The following is a 15,032-nucleotide window of genomic DNA, read 5'->3' as shown; positions in this document are numbered from 1 at the left end:
ACTATATGGTCAGGACTGGGTATTATATTCAGCAGTTAGCTTACCTGACCTGGTAGGTCCGAGGTCCTATACGGCTTATTGTTTGGGGACCTGAATCGGGTAAGACGGTACACTGAATTCCTTGGCTAGATGGGGCCACTACTTCTGCAGACAGGGAAATGATGACCTGGATCTGTGTTCAAGTGCCACTGTAAGCAGAGCTGCTGGATGGGCTGTGCAGCTGCCCAAGTGCTCTGCTTATGTTCACTGGCTGGGTGGACAAAGCTACAAATTAATTTTCTTGTCAGGCAGAGTGGAAGAATCAGATCCAAGGTTGGTAAGGATCTTCATGGTCTAGACTCAGGCCAATCCCTGCCCCAAGTTCCCTGGCCATATGAGGTCACTGGCTTTGCAGATGATCAGCTGTGCCTGCCAGAGTCTGTTGGATTGTTGCTGGGCCAGTTTTCCAGTTGTTTTAGCCAGGATTTCTGGTTGGGAGGGACTCGGAGCTACACTCAGCAGCGGGCAAAGCTATGAATTACCTCCTTGCCTGGGCAGGAAAAGGGAACCAACTCCAAGTCTAGAAAAGCTATGTTTGTGGTCTTGACTCAAGCCAACTCTCACCCCAAGTTCCCTGGCTGACTGGTGTCACTGGCTTTGCTCTGTGGATGACCAGCTCTGCCTACTGCTCTGTCTGCTCGAGCATTGCTTGGTTATACAGCTTTCCAAGTGTCCCAACCATGCTTTTCCTGCAAGGTGAGACCAGAGTGGAACTCCCAAGAAGTGACCAATGCTGAGGGAGCTGGATGTCCACCTTGGGCTCTTTTTTCTCACTGTAGTAACTGTAGGCTCAGTGGCTCCAGTGGTTGACAATGTCCCCTGAAAATTTAAAATGTACCCCACCTTCCCACACACAAAAAGTCCCACAATGCCTCTGAGTTCACAGTGGTGCCCCAGGGTATCTCAGATTAGGTTGGGAACTGTGGGTCTATAGGCATTTAATTCTAGCATGCAACCATACAAGAAAATACTCAGAATAGTCAACCCTAATGCTCTTTTGACATTTTGTAAGACGCCTGTAAAATCTGTGTTAAAAAAAAAACCAATAACTGGACTAACTCCATGAAATCTGAGTACTTAAGAGAGTATTATCAGCGTAAATGTATTTGCCATAAAGAATCTTCCTGGGACATTTCTGGTTAGTGGATCATACTGAAATATCCAGGGCAGTGATTCTAAGGCACTGTTCTTGATGGGAACTTGTTGGGTTTGGGCAGAAAAGGGCTGAGAACTACTGGTCTAATGGACTGTGTGTGTTAAAAGCAAAGATGTCTGGGATATCCCTATTAGTTTTCCTCTGTTAACATCCACCGATGACCTTCAAAAACAGTATCAAGAAGGGCAGTCAGTATGGTCTTCAGTGGTGATCAGCCCATTGGTAATACTATCAGAGACAGTTCACTATTCCAGACAATTGTCTGCCTTATAAGGTATTTTAAAAAGTTGATGCATAATTAATGTACAATACACAGATACTAGGTTTTGTTTCTAACAACTGAATATACCCATGTACCTACCCACTGTACAAATCAAGATAGAGCATTTCCATCACCACCAAAAGTTTTTTTTTCATTCTTTGATCATTTTAGATGTCTGTTCTTGTATTTAATACACCCTGAATCATAAAGTATGTATTCTTTCCTAACTTTTCATTTAATGATGCTTTTGAAGTTTACTTATTGTACACATTAGTTTATTTCTAATGCTGTTTTCCATTGTATCAATCTACCAATTTATCCATTTTGATTATAGTTTTGGGCTATTATCAATAAGGCTCCTATCAACAGTCTCGTATAATCTTTTCTTGTGAATATATTTTTATTTTCTTGGGCAGATACCTAGGAGTGGTATTGCTGAGTTGTATGGTAAGTGAATGTTTTAGTAAGAAACTGATGAACAGTTTCCCAAAGTGGTTTCATTTTACACTTCCCTCAGCAACCTAGGGATGTTCGAATGGCTTCATATTCTAGGCAGCATTTGTTGATGTTAGTCTTTTTCAGTCATTCTAGTGGATGTGAAATGGTATCATTATGGTTTTAATTTGTACTTCCCAGCGGACTGATGATACAGAATACCAAAAAATCTTTACCTATTCCAAGACCAAAGATAGTGTTTTTTTCCCTACAAGCTTTCGTTTCTGGGTTTCACATTTAGATCTGTGATTCACGTGGGTATATTAAATAAGGGTCAAGGTCATTTTATTTCATATATGTAGTTGTTCTACCAATACTGTTTTACTCTCCTTTTCCCACTGTATTAACTTGGCACCGTGGTCAAAAATTGAGCATATATGTGTAGGTCTGTAACAACTCTTGATTCTGTTCCGTTGATGTATTAATTTATTCTTATCCTAATACCACAGTCTTGCTTACTGTAGCTTTATAGTAAGTCTTGAAATCAGATAGAGCAAGTCTTCCAACTTGGTCTTATGTTTCAAGATTAGCTTGGCTATTTTAAGGTCTCTGTACTTTCATATAAATTTTAATTTTAATATATTTTAATCAGCCAGTTTTTTTTTTTTTTAAAGCCTGACAGAATTTTGATAGGGGTTGGATAACTATCAGTCAGTATAGGAGGAAGATACCTTGAACAAAAATTGAGTTTTCCAATTCACGAGCATGATACATGTATACTTTTATTTAAGTTTCTAATTTTTTTCTCAGCAATTTTTGTATTCCTCAGTGCAGAGGTCTTGGGTGTCTTTCTATACATTTGTTCTTAGGTGTTTGATGTTTTTCGTTGCTACTGAAGAGTTATTGTTTTTAAAATTCAAGTTTCCAGTTAGATCACCAGCATACCCCTGGGCTCTGATTTTTGTAAGATCTTGCTAAACTTCACTTATTCTGGTTGAAATTTTTTTCTTTTGTAGAATACATAAGGTTTTTTTATGCAAACAATCTTATCATTTGTGAATAATGACTCTTACCTCTTGAGTGAGTTTTAATCTTCATGCCTTCATTGGTGAGGGCAGACATCTTTGCTTTAATACTTCACCATTATTTATGATGTTAATTAAGTGTGGGTGTTCTTTTGCAGGTGATCTTTATGAGGAATTTATATTCCTGTTTTTATACTGTAAGAAGGAATCACTGGGATGATCATATGGTTTTCTTCTTTTACTCCATTCATGGTTTATTTTTAATGTTAAACCAACCTTGCCTTTCTGGAATAAACCCTATTTGATCATGATGTATTACTATCCTTTTATATATCACTGGGTTCAGTTTGTTTTAAGGACTTTATTTCTATATTCATGAGGAATATTGGTCTGCTATTTTCTTCTGTTGTAGTATCTTTTTCAGGTTTCATATCATACATGGTATTTCTTAAGAATCATCTATATAAATATTTTGTTCACAGGCCTAAGAAATCCAAAACGACTCAGTTTTTCTTAGGTATGTTTTCATGGCCATTGAAATGTTCCTAATAGCCATATGAAAAAAGTTAAAAAAAAAATCATCTGTCTGATTCTGTAAAAATTTTACATTCTTTAAGTAAACAAAAAGCTGAAAAAACCCCAGGAAAGAACTGAGATGTGAGATGAGTTGCTAACTCAAAGGGGTGTTTTTGCTAGTTGCGTTTCTCTTCTTCATTCCATCCATTTCACAGAAATAGGAAAACGGGGGAATAAAAAATAATTCTGCACTGAGGATTAGGCAAGCTTAAAAAATGTTTTTGAATATCCTCAATTATAGTATATGATGGATAAATATCTTGAGATTCAAACTCCAAGCATGATGAAATTTAGTTGAAAACTAGTGGGCATTTTTATCAATTTGTAGTTTTAAAAGCGGTTCTAATATTTTCCATTCTACAAAAAGCAAGAGAAATCTCTCTGCCAAAGTTAAAAATGTAAAGGACCATGTAACACACCTTTAATTAGAAATGCAGAAGTCAGGGAAATTTCAAATGTATACTTTAATAGTAAAAAAAAATTACAAATTTTATACACAATAAAGCATCTGCCGTTTATATAAAAAGCTGTATGTGTATACACACACATATATACTTTTTTTAAGAAGAGAAAAGATCTGAAAGGGTAACAAAATGAAAATAGCAGTTACTTCTGGGAACAATAATTGTTTAAGAATGTTAAAACCTTTTTAGCAATGGCTTGAATCTTCTGTATGAGAATTTATTCTGTGTAATTTGTGTAACTAAAGTAAACTTTAAAAAACCGTTCATACCAGTGAATTATGAGTCTTCACTGCAGTAGAAATCACACGCCAGTCTGTTAAAATATATTACATGCAGCTTCAAAACTAGCGGTGATAAGGTTAGAGGCCACATGCTCAAATTCTACAATATAATCAATTTTCCTGATTATTTTCTGGACAATTTACATAATGTCCATTTAGGGTTGCGCTCAAGTTACTTAAACAGATTCAAGAAAAATTAGTAAACTCACTTTGAAAAATGTTTTGAAAAATGTTCTCAATTTCTATTGGATTCAATGACTCCCTCAGACTTTCTGAATTACTAAATCTTTTATCAGAAAATGAATCATATGGTCTGAATATTTAAAATACTTGTTTCCTATCTAAGCCTACGACCAATGACAAAAAAAAAATAACAAAAAAGAGTAATAACTATCTGTAACATCCAAACACTTAGTACACCAAAAACATACACAAATTTAAAGAAAACAGCAAATAGGGAAAACTGTAACATATCACAGGCAAAATATGATTATCCTTAAAATATACAGCTCTTATAAGTCCGTGAGAAAAATATAAATAGATATTTCAAAAAGAATTACAAATGGCCAAAAAACAAGTAGTCACTCTAGTAGTCCAAATAAATAATTAAGATTTTTGCCACCTATTAATTAAGTGCAAATGAGTTAACAAAACGGTAATACCTATTACGGCTGGAGACTCACTGGCCTCTCTTACCCTTGTGCTGGTGCAATGCAATGGTGCAGGTTTCAGAACAATCTGACAAGCATTAGTCATCACAAGTCTCAGAATGCCTTAATTAGTAAATACTTAGTAATTCATTCCAACTAAGATTTTCATTTTAACTTACTCGTAAATAGACACAGTTAAAATGAAGAGAATTAATAATGTTTTTATGGTTCAGGACAGAAAATTCACCAAAACCAAAATAGCTATAAACAAGCTTTCTTCAACTCCTTTCTTAAAGCTGGAAAAGTCACCAGAAGAATCAAGCAAAAATATATTAAACTCTTAATGTTCCTGTGTGCTCAATTCCTGCAAATACCACGAAGTAAGGAGGGGCAGGCTTCACGATACCAGAAGGTAGAAGGTGGAGGGAACGGAAGTTCAGAGTCCTGCTTTTTTGTTTTTACAAATCCTCCCCAGTCTGTTACTAGGAATAAAGAAGAGGCAACAGCTTTTTTACCTCCTCCAAGCAAAAGAGCCAAGTGTGACTATATTAACATCTTATTTCAGTACCTCATATAAAGTCTCCTCAAACTTCTTTAATTACTGATTTTAGATGGTCTAGGTTATGTTCTTCTATGAAGGATTCTGCTTGATTCAAAGCTTTTATTTTCACTAGAATAAGAATTATTTCTTTGACTTCATCCCTGAAAAAAAACAAAACAAAACAAAACAAAAAGCATTTTCCCTCATAGAAATGCAATGTATAAGGGCACAGCGAATCATCAGTTGTTAATCTGAAACAGAAACTTCACCTTACACCAGTATCTAAAATAGCATAAACTGTTAAGATGCTACCTCTTCCACATACATAATCATGAAGTTCAAATACAGACCGTTAGTGGAGGTATTCCGGTAAATTTTAATGTGAATGACTGAAAAAGCAGAAAAGCGCACAGCAATCTGTCACAGAAATCTGAGTTGTGGTATGGTGCTACCAGCTCACATGGGCTATCACAGTGGGAGTATTTATCCCACAGATAGCATCAAAAGCTACAAATCTGAGGTTTTAAGGTTTTTTTCTTTTGGAGAGGTGGTTTACCAGAACACCACTGTGCTTAAGTCCCTAAACATCTAGCGCTATGAATGAGATACCCAAAACGAAGATCTAGCTACTGCTGGGTGAACGCCAGGCTGCAGATCTGTACTAAACAAGTGTTGAGATTTTGAAATGGCCTGGAAAAATAAAGAGACATTAAAAACGTACCTATTAAGAGGCTTTCGAAAATGAATATATGTATATTCATGTATGACTGAAGCTTTGGGCTGTACAGCAGAAACCAACACACTGTAAACTGACTGTAACTCAATGAAAAAATAAAGAGGCTTTCGATTTACAGTTTTAATTCTAAACTGCCCTGTGATACGGTGTTCTGGAAGTGCTTATTCTGGAAGAGATTTACATTTAAAAATACGAACTAATGCATGAGGTAGTCTAAAATATTGAGTGATTTCACAGGTCACACATAAAAATATCTAACTCTACCGTGATAGTCTCAAAAGATTTTTGCCAGTCTTTTTTATTTTTTTATTTTTTAATTGAAGTATAGTCAGTTTACAATGTTGTATCAATTTCTGGTGTACAGCATACATATACATACACATATTTGTTTTCATATTCTTTTTCATTATAGGCTTCTATAAGATACTGAATATAGTTCCCTGTGCTGTACAGTATAAACTTGTTTATCTACCTTAGTAGTTAGTATCTGCAAATCAACAGATTTTTCAGAAGTAAAAATCTTTCTAAAAATTGTTGGGAATACACTAGAACCCTAAACTGTGCTTATGAAGGTACAAATAAAATATGTGTTACCTGATTGCACTTCTAGATAATTTCTGTGCCAGCTGCAGTAAAAACTGGATGAAGTTTTCTAGCTGGGGAATAGATGCTCTCATGGTAGAATTTTTGAACCATTCTTCTGGTAAATATGCTGCTATCTGATAATCAAAACACAAGGTTGGTTTTTAATAATGACAGTTATTATCTAAAGACTTTTGCTAACATAATATCATTTAATCTTCAGCACTCATGCAGGCTGTGTATTATTCTTCTGTTTCATAGTTCAAGGTTAAATAAACAGAATTTCCCTCCTTTCAGGGTATTATATTTAAAAAAATATTTTGATACCCAGAGCTTAAAACAGACTACTTTTTATAAACACGTCCCAGTACTTGTAATACTTTTTATACTCTAATTCCTGAGCAATTAAATCGTATAAAACAAAGTAAACACCAGAAATGTGTAGGCACAAAACACTTTTAGTCAGCATACCTACACATCTACATTTGACCCTTGAACGACGCAGGGGGTTAGGGGAGGAACCCACGTGCAGTCGAAAACTTGTGTATTAACTCTACAGTCAGCCCCCTGTATTTGCAGTTCTGTTTCCACAGATTCAACCAGCCGTGGACCGTGCAGTACTGTAGTATGTGTTTATTGAAAAAAAGTCCTCATGTAAGTGGACCCATGTAGTTCAAACCTGTGTTGTTCAAGAGTCAACTGTAAAAAAATAGGTACATTTAGTATTATTTTACAACAGGAAACTGGGTAATCTCATGTATAATCCACAAGAACAAATTAGTTAAGAAATCAAGAAGTTGATTCTAAGATTCACTGAATAAAAAAATTCATTATGGTTTTGATTTCCTTCTAATTTAAAACACTTGTTTAAATATTGACAGCAGCATAAAGGGCCAATGTATGTGTACTCATTTTTTTCTTTTGGGGAAAAAAAAAACCCAACACAACACTTACAATCATGCTAAAGGTAATACATGATTTGGGGAAAAGTTCTGGTAAAAAACAGAAAAATTTTAACAAAATAGAAAAGAAAAACTTCCTCATAGCAGAAGAAAGAATTTTAAAGAAAGGAGAGAGAATGGGAGGAATGAAAAGTCTGAGATCATACTGTTCAAAGAAATTCTTGGATAAACAGGTTATGCTATAGTTGATCAGTACTTCTAGAAAGTAGAAAGTTGCACCACATATATATTACAAAACATGTCAAATCAAAGTTCTGGAATGCACTCTCTCTAAAATAAATCTGATTGGTCAACACTAAAAACAGACTTCAGGAAAAAGATTTGTCCTTTTTCTTAATCACCTTTTTCAATTATCCAGAAAAAAAATACAGACACACTGATTGCCTAAGGCAGAAAGACCTATAAGCTTTGTCATGCAAACTGTATCTTTTTAAAGTTTCAAAACCAGCCTTCACTGGCTTGGCATTCAATGTCATTTGCACTTGCTTCCCCCTTGTTTTGTCACAAGTCTCAATAAAATTCTGAAAAAACTACCTAGCTTTGCTGTGAATGACCCTGGGACTTAGAGCCGCACCGTCTTCGCCTGGTTTTCTAGCCACAAGCTGTGGACAGAATGTCATATATCCTCTTCCTTACTTCCCCACAGTAGAGCCTCGTGGTCAACAGGGGCTGAACTGAACCCGAAACACACGTAGGACGGATGATGATTTAATTTTTTGGTAGATAATGTAGTTTAAAACTACATGGTATGAAAACCATAGCTAGAAAAATGACAGTCGTCTAGGAACTGCCATCTAACGTTGTATCTATATTTTAAAAATTTATATTACAATGTAAGTATTTTCCCACATTCTTAAAAACTTTTCCACATGACTTTCATCTTATGCATAGATGATGTTTTTAGATATTTAGGTTGTTCCCAACTGTCTATTATAAATGATGCTGTAATAATATTCTTTGTACTTAACATTCTTATGTCCATCTGGTTTTTTAACATAGGGTAATTTCCTAGAAGTAAACTTGCTAAGTAAAAGGGTATGAACTTTAAAGGTTTTGTATCAATCATGCCAAAATAGTCTCCAGAGTTGCATTCCTCCTTCCACAATGCAGAAACTGCTTCCCAGGATTGCTGCACCACACATTCTAGATGAACGGTGTGCCCAGGACGAGGGGCTGTTGTCTCCCTGTGCTTATGACAATACTGGGAATTGTAATAAATGTAACAGCAAAAAAATTGGCAGCACAACAGGTAAAATAATATCCTTAACTGTATTATTTGCAATTCTCAGATTCGTACTGGTAAGCTTCTCCACATGCTCAGACGTTATTTTTGCATTTTTTTTGGTGAATTGCCTGTTGCAGATCTTTTGGTCATTTTCAGTCAGAATATCCGAATTGTTCACTGATTTGTAAAGAGCTTTTTAAAAATGTGGGTATTAATCCTCATTATGCATTATAACTTTTTTCTTCATTTTTCAATTTCCTTTCTTTTTAAATTTTTACTATAGAAAATTTCAAACATAAGCAACAGCAGAAAGAGTAAGTGTAGTGAGACGAATGAACCTAACTTCCAGTTTTAATAATAATCAAATAGTCCTGATACCTTTCTGGTTAATGCTTTTCGGCTGACTAAAGTCTTATATTTTTGTCAAATCTATTACTTTTTCTCATCATTTCTTTTTTCTATTTGTTTTTAAGATCAGAAAGGACTCCCTTAACATCAGATATAGTCAGTTATCTTCTGAGTACAATACTTCGTAGTGTTTTTAAAAACATTTTATTTTTTGTTTTTTTGTTTTGTTTTGTTCATTTATTTACTTATTTATGTTAATGGAGGTACTGGGGATTGAACCCAGGACCTCTTCTTGCCTGCTAAGCACATGTTCTACTGCTGAACTATATCCTTCCTCCCTTCATAGTTTTTTTATGCTTAATTCTTTTTAAAAAAACTTTTTTTATACTTAATTCTTTGCTTCATCTGAAATTTATACTGGTATTTAGTGAGAGGTGAGGCTCTAACATTCATTTTGTAAATACTGGGTTGCTTCTGGGTTTCTTGTCTGGTAATGACTGTTTGTTATTATGTGGGTACCACAAACTTTTAATTACTTTGCCACAAAATTGATTTTAACAACTAAATTTTAAAAATGGTAAAATTAGAATCAGTTTCTACACAACTTACCTGGCTGCACTTTTTAACAACCTCTGGCCCAGGTGTGGCATTAAGAAGAGCTGTAACAAGGTAACGGTTCAGCAGCTTCCCTAGTCCTAGCTCCCGCAAAGTGCCTTCTGGGAGGAGTCCGTTCCAAAGAAGAACATTGTGGAAGAGCTAAAATAAAGTAAAATGTCAAGTGACCGTGTGCCTTTTCTCCAAAAGAAAGCTGCAACAGTCTCCGACAAACAGGAAAAGCTGGTCAAACTCTTCTGAACTCTCACTACAATTAGCGCTGTTGGAACTGTCAATTTTGGAATCAACAGAAAGCATTCTCAACCAACACATGATTCTTTCCAACCCCCATGGATTCGCTCATCCCATTTTCAGTTTTTAGGAACACCGCTCAAAATCCATTTCAAACAGCCTTGCTGGAGCCTGTCCAAACCAGTAACCTTCCTCCTCCATCCATGCTCTCCTGGAGTCGGGCGCCAGGACTCATACAGGACTGCGGCTACAGCCACGGTCACGGTTACCACTGTGCGCCCCGGAGAGACCAGTCAAACCCGAAAGCCCAGTGCTCTGGTACAGAAAACAAGATTAATAATAATGTTGAGGCTGGAGATGCCCTGGGTAAAATACTTCTAAGAAATTCTAATGAAATTAGTGTGGGTGGCATTCCCCTCCTCTAAATCCAGACCGCTCTGTGAACTTCACGGTTAGCTCCCGCCTTCTTTACAGTACTGCACGGATCGCCTCCGGTGCTAAACGACATCCAGCTGCGCTAACGTGCAGTGTTTTCACACCTCGTGCCACTGTCGTCGTGCTTCCTCTTCCTGACTCAACCGTAGGACAAACGCTGATTCACCCGATCGGAACTATTACTGCTGAGGTCGCCTGTGGCCTGCTAATTGTCAAATCCAGTAAACACTGTTAGTCTTTCCCCTAATTCTCTTCAGCAGCATTAACACTCTGTCTTCGTTCTTGAAAGTGCTTTGCTTCGTGTCTCTGATGCCACTCTCCTGTGACCATTCTTAGTTTCCCGATTCATCCTGAGGCTTCTCTGAAGACTCCACTTTCTCTGCCCGCCTCTTACGCCAGCATTTCCCAAGGGTATATCCTCAGCCTTCTTGTCATGCTTCACCCAGTCTCCCCAGAGGTTGTCATTCATGACCATGCCTCCAAATACTGCCCATTACGTGGCTGACTCCCCAGTCTCCAGCTAAGATTTGTCCCCCTGCAATTCACACTCAACTACCCAACTGGCTCCAAGACTTCTATTCCTGTATTTGTCTCATAGGTATCTTAGATTCACTATGTCCAAAACAGGTCTTATGTTTCCTCCCAAACCTTTACTTCTTCCTGCAACGCCTCCAATGCCCTCAAAGAACGTCATCAGAAGTTGCCCCGCTGCCAAAGTCAGGAACTTGGCTAGCATCCTACGTTCTTCACACGTAATTAATTCGTCATCAGGTTCTTTCAATTCTTCGTCCTAAATACCTTTTGAATCCAGCTTCTCGTTATCATCCCTATTGCCACTGACCTAGCGATGACTTCATCCTTTATCATCTAGACCACGGGTCAGACAACTGAGACTTGTCAGTTAAATCCAGCTCACTGCCTGTTTCTTTAGAGCTGGTGAACTAAGAATGGTTTTTATACTTCTAAATGATTGGGGAAAAAAAGGGACATTTTGTGACATATGCAAAGTGTGACATTCATACTTCAGTGTCTGTAAGTTTTACTGAATCACAGACACGCTCATTTGTCTACACAGTTTTGCACTACCGCGGCAGAGTCGAACAGTCCAGCGTTTATATTGACCTGCCAAGCCTAGAATATTTACCATTTGGTCCTTTAAAGAAGAATTTTGCTGATCTCCACTCTACAGTAAACTTGACATAAAAGAACAAATTTTATTTTTAGTTTTGCAGTTTTCTGCTTACCTTTAGGCCTGACCAGAATTGTCTTTCTTGGAACTTTGAATGTGGTGATGCTCTGTTTTCTACAGCACTAATTTGAAGTAAAAGAAAGAGAAAGGAGTAAATGAAAATGACTGTTCATCTTTCAGAAACAGAGTTTAAAAAATAGTGGTTTTGTTTTTTTTGAGACCAACCAAACTAAACCTTAACAATATAAACGGAGGTGCTCTGACGGTATCTACTGAAATTACCAGTGCGCGCACACGCTGACTCAGCAGATCCCTGGGAAGGCTTTCTGTAGATACATCTGCACATGTGCAGAACAATACACCCATAAAATCATTCACAACACTGCTAGTGACGGTTTACCACTTACATGCTCATCAGTCAGCAGTACGTCTGTATGACGGCGTATTACGCAGCTTAAAGAAGAATGAGGGAACTACTTGTGTGGTGACATAAAACGATCTCAGAGACGAACTAAGTCAAAAAGCAAGGTGCACAACAATGCTTATGACTGTTCGCGATATACTTACTTTGCTATAAAAAGGAAGGGAAAAAGATTAATTCTAAATTTTATTTATAACTTTAATTCTAATTGGATAGAGGAGTTCTGAAAAGGTGAAAAGGTTTACTAACAGTATTACTGCAAGCATGTGTCTGTATAGAGGACGATGGGCAGAAACTGGGTGGATGGAGGTCAAGAATAGGAGGGAGTAAGATTTTCCATTTTAAATATAAATAAAAATTTAAAAACACACATTCATATGTGAACTGATTAGTTATCTAAAACATTACAAACCCTAATGGAGAATTTTTACATGCACACGTCTCTTCAGGATTCAGATTAACCAGAAAGCTTAGAAGTCCCTTTCTTTTCTCTGCACAAAGCTCTTCCGCCCTGTGAGTGCTCACTCTGTGTAGCTGCAGTTCAAGACCCATTTCTGCAACTGGTGCTTTCTCAGCCAGTGTACGAATTGCATCAAATACTGCTTGTTTTATCCCTTAAAGTAAATACAGAATTTGCAGATGCAGTTCTGGCCCCTCAGTGGTGTCCAGGCCTTAGGCTGTGCTTTCTGTGTCAAGCACTGTTCTGAGCATTCTCTTCATCTCCACAATGTCCTGTGACACAGGCATTACTTTAATGCCCCATCTTCTATACAAGGACAGCGATGCACAGACGGGCCCAAGGTCAAACATCTAGTAATGGTGAATCTGGGCTCCAGAATCTAACCACTCTGCTATGTCAACTGTCATGTTCTTAAGAATAATATTAAATCACAAAAACATCGCCCAAAACCTCTGTCAGTGTGCCATGGATCATACTTGGCATATAAAAGGTGACTGAAAAATATTTGTTGAAATCTCAATTAGCATCTTAATAGGTATCTGTATTTTGAAAACACTTAACATGCTTAGTTTCTTCTACTGCACTCTCATCTGTAATACATAATTAACCATTTCATACAACCTAGAAATCAGCCACCCTTACCTCTTTGGATACAGAGGAATAAAAACATCATCTTCTATTGACTTCTTCATTCTTGAACCAATGGATTTAAGTATATCCTATTTTAAAAAAAATTTAAAACCATCAGTGCTAGTCATAGGTAGAAATAATTTATCAAAAGAAGCAATTCTAACAGAACAGTGCAAGTCTGTACACACTCAGACTCAGGTGTTAACATAGCTGTCAGTTAGGTACAGGAGAACTTCATCCGCCCATGTTGCTACGTGCTGCAGCAGCTGGCGCCTTTTCACTGCAGCGCGGTGCTCTGTTGCATGATGGAACATGTGTTTAGATGGTCTCCAGTTTCGGGCCTGTTATGGATTATGTTACTATAAAAGTTCTTGCACAACAGGTCTATGCATGGACGTACCTCTCCAGTGGGCATGTGCAGAAATGGAGCTGCTGGAATACAGGCCATATCTGCATGTTCAGCTTTGTACAGACTGCCAGGCTGCCTTCTGAAATACTGGTGTCCCATTCCTGCTCCCACTAGCCATGTATGAGAAATCCTGTTTCCCTACAACCTTACAGAAACAGGGTGGTTTTTGTTAGTTTTGTTTTTAATGCTTGCAATGCTGGTGTGTATATAGTCACTTTTTATTCTGTTTTAATTTTGTTTTCCCTGTTGAGTAATGTAATGTGCATCCTCTCGTATTTGGACAGGCTCCTTTGCAAAGTACCTAACTAAGCTGCTTGTCTACACGTGTATTTTTTTTTTAATTTAAATTAAGTTCTGACTCTTACTGATTTGTAGAAGCCTTTTATATACTCTATGAGTCCTTCACTGTTTTGTCAATGTCCTTTGACACAGTATATTCACTTTGACAAATTCATTTTGTTGTTTGTATCTCAAAAATTGAAAATAACCAAAATACTGAATCATGGGGACTTTTAAGGATCTCGTGTTTTTATTTTATTTATTTTTTATTGATTGATTCTTTAACTATGCTTTACAATTTTCAAGTTTCATACACATGATAAAAATATGGACTGCTTCATAAATTTGCATGTCATCCCTTTGCAGGGGCCATGATAAACTTCACTGTATGTTCCAGTTTTACTATATGTGCTGCCAAAGCAAGCACTGTAAACAGACTTTAAAACAGTTTTAAAAAGGCACTGAAGAGCTTGAGCTGCTAGTTTTCTGCTGCCCTGTATTTCCATGGAGACAAGCTTGGGTGGCGTGGGCAGATGTTGGGGCCCTCGGGAGAACGAGGACAGGTGCTCACCATGGCAAGAGCAGCTTTACTCTTGTGTGTGTATGTTTGTGTATAGGGTTGTATAAGATTTTATTTGAAAAGGTTCTGTAGATAGAAAAGGAAGTTTGAAAATCACCAATCTATCTAAACATCCATCCGATGTCATTTTCACATTTCCACTAACCAGTCAACCAACCTATTATCTCCTGAGGCTGCCAGTAACTTTGGGCAGGTTCTGACTATTGAATTTCAGTTAACAATGAGAAACAAACTTCTCTGTCCTGTGCCTTGCATACCCAGGTCCGTATTTATTTCTTAGGATTGTGCAGAACACATGCAATCTCCTTCCATCGAGACTGACAGCTCACTTTCTGCATTTCTCTTTCCCGTCCCATCTTAGACACTCTCCATTCAATACGCTTAAACTAGAACTAAACGCAATGTACCTCGGGGAGTCTTACCTGTGAGGAAAGCACACGTAACACTCTTTCTCCAAAGAGCAGACACCTAGCAGGGTGAGCTCCCGTGAGTCTTTCTGCC

The 15,032-nt window shown here is 37.2% G+C and overlaps 1 protein-coding gene and 1 non-coding gene across 6 annotated transcripts in view; both read right to left on the bottom strand.

The window, feature by feature from the left end:
- Positions 1-3,938: 3,938 nt before the first annotated feature.
- The window catches only part of GCFC2 (GC-rich sequence DNA-binding factor 2), a 51,698-nt gene continuing 40,604 nt past the window's right edge, over positions 3,939-15,032 (bottom strand). For 4 of the 5 annotated variants that reach the window (XM_074354386.1, XM_074354389.1, XM_074354388.1 and 1 more), the window contains 5 exons: positions 13,276-13,352; positions 11,808-11,874; positions 9,892-10,038; positions 6,760-6,884; positions 3,939-5,590 (listed from right to left, as the gene is read on the bottom strand). In XM_074354386.1, the coding sequence (XP_074210487.1) occupies positions 5,473-5,590; positions 6,760-6,884; positions 9,892-10,038; positions 11,808-11,874; positions 13,276-13,352 (534 nt within the window). In that variant the 3' untranslated portion in view covers positions 3,939-5,472. The remainder of the gene's footprint in view (positions 5,591-6,759; positions 6,885-9,891; positions 10,039-11,807; positions 11,875-13,275; positions 13,353-15,032) is intronic. The other variant, XM_074354387.1, reaches the window with a different exon arrangement.
- On the bottom strand, positions 14,273-14,378 carry LOC123612141 (U6 spliceosomal RNA). The gene has a single exon (XR_006719331.1). It is a non-coding gene; the product is annotated as a U6 spliceosomal RNA (small nuclear RNA).

This window comes from Camelus bactrianus, chromosome 28, assembly GCF_048773025.1.
Source record: "Camelus bactrianus isolate YW-2024 breed Bactrian camel chromosome 28, ASM4877302v1, whole genome shotgun sequence".
NCBI classification, from domain to species: Eukaryota; Metazoa; Chordata; class Mammalia; order Artiodactyla; family Camelidae; genus Camelus; species Camelus bactrianus.
This window is presented reverse-complemented; position numbering and strand designations above follow the sequence as displayed.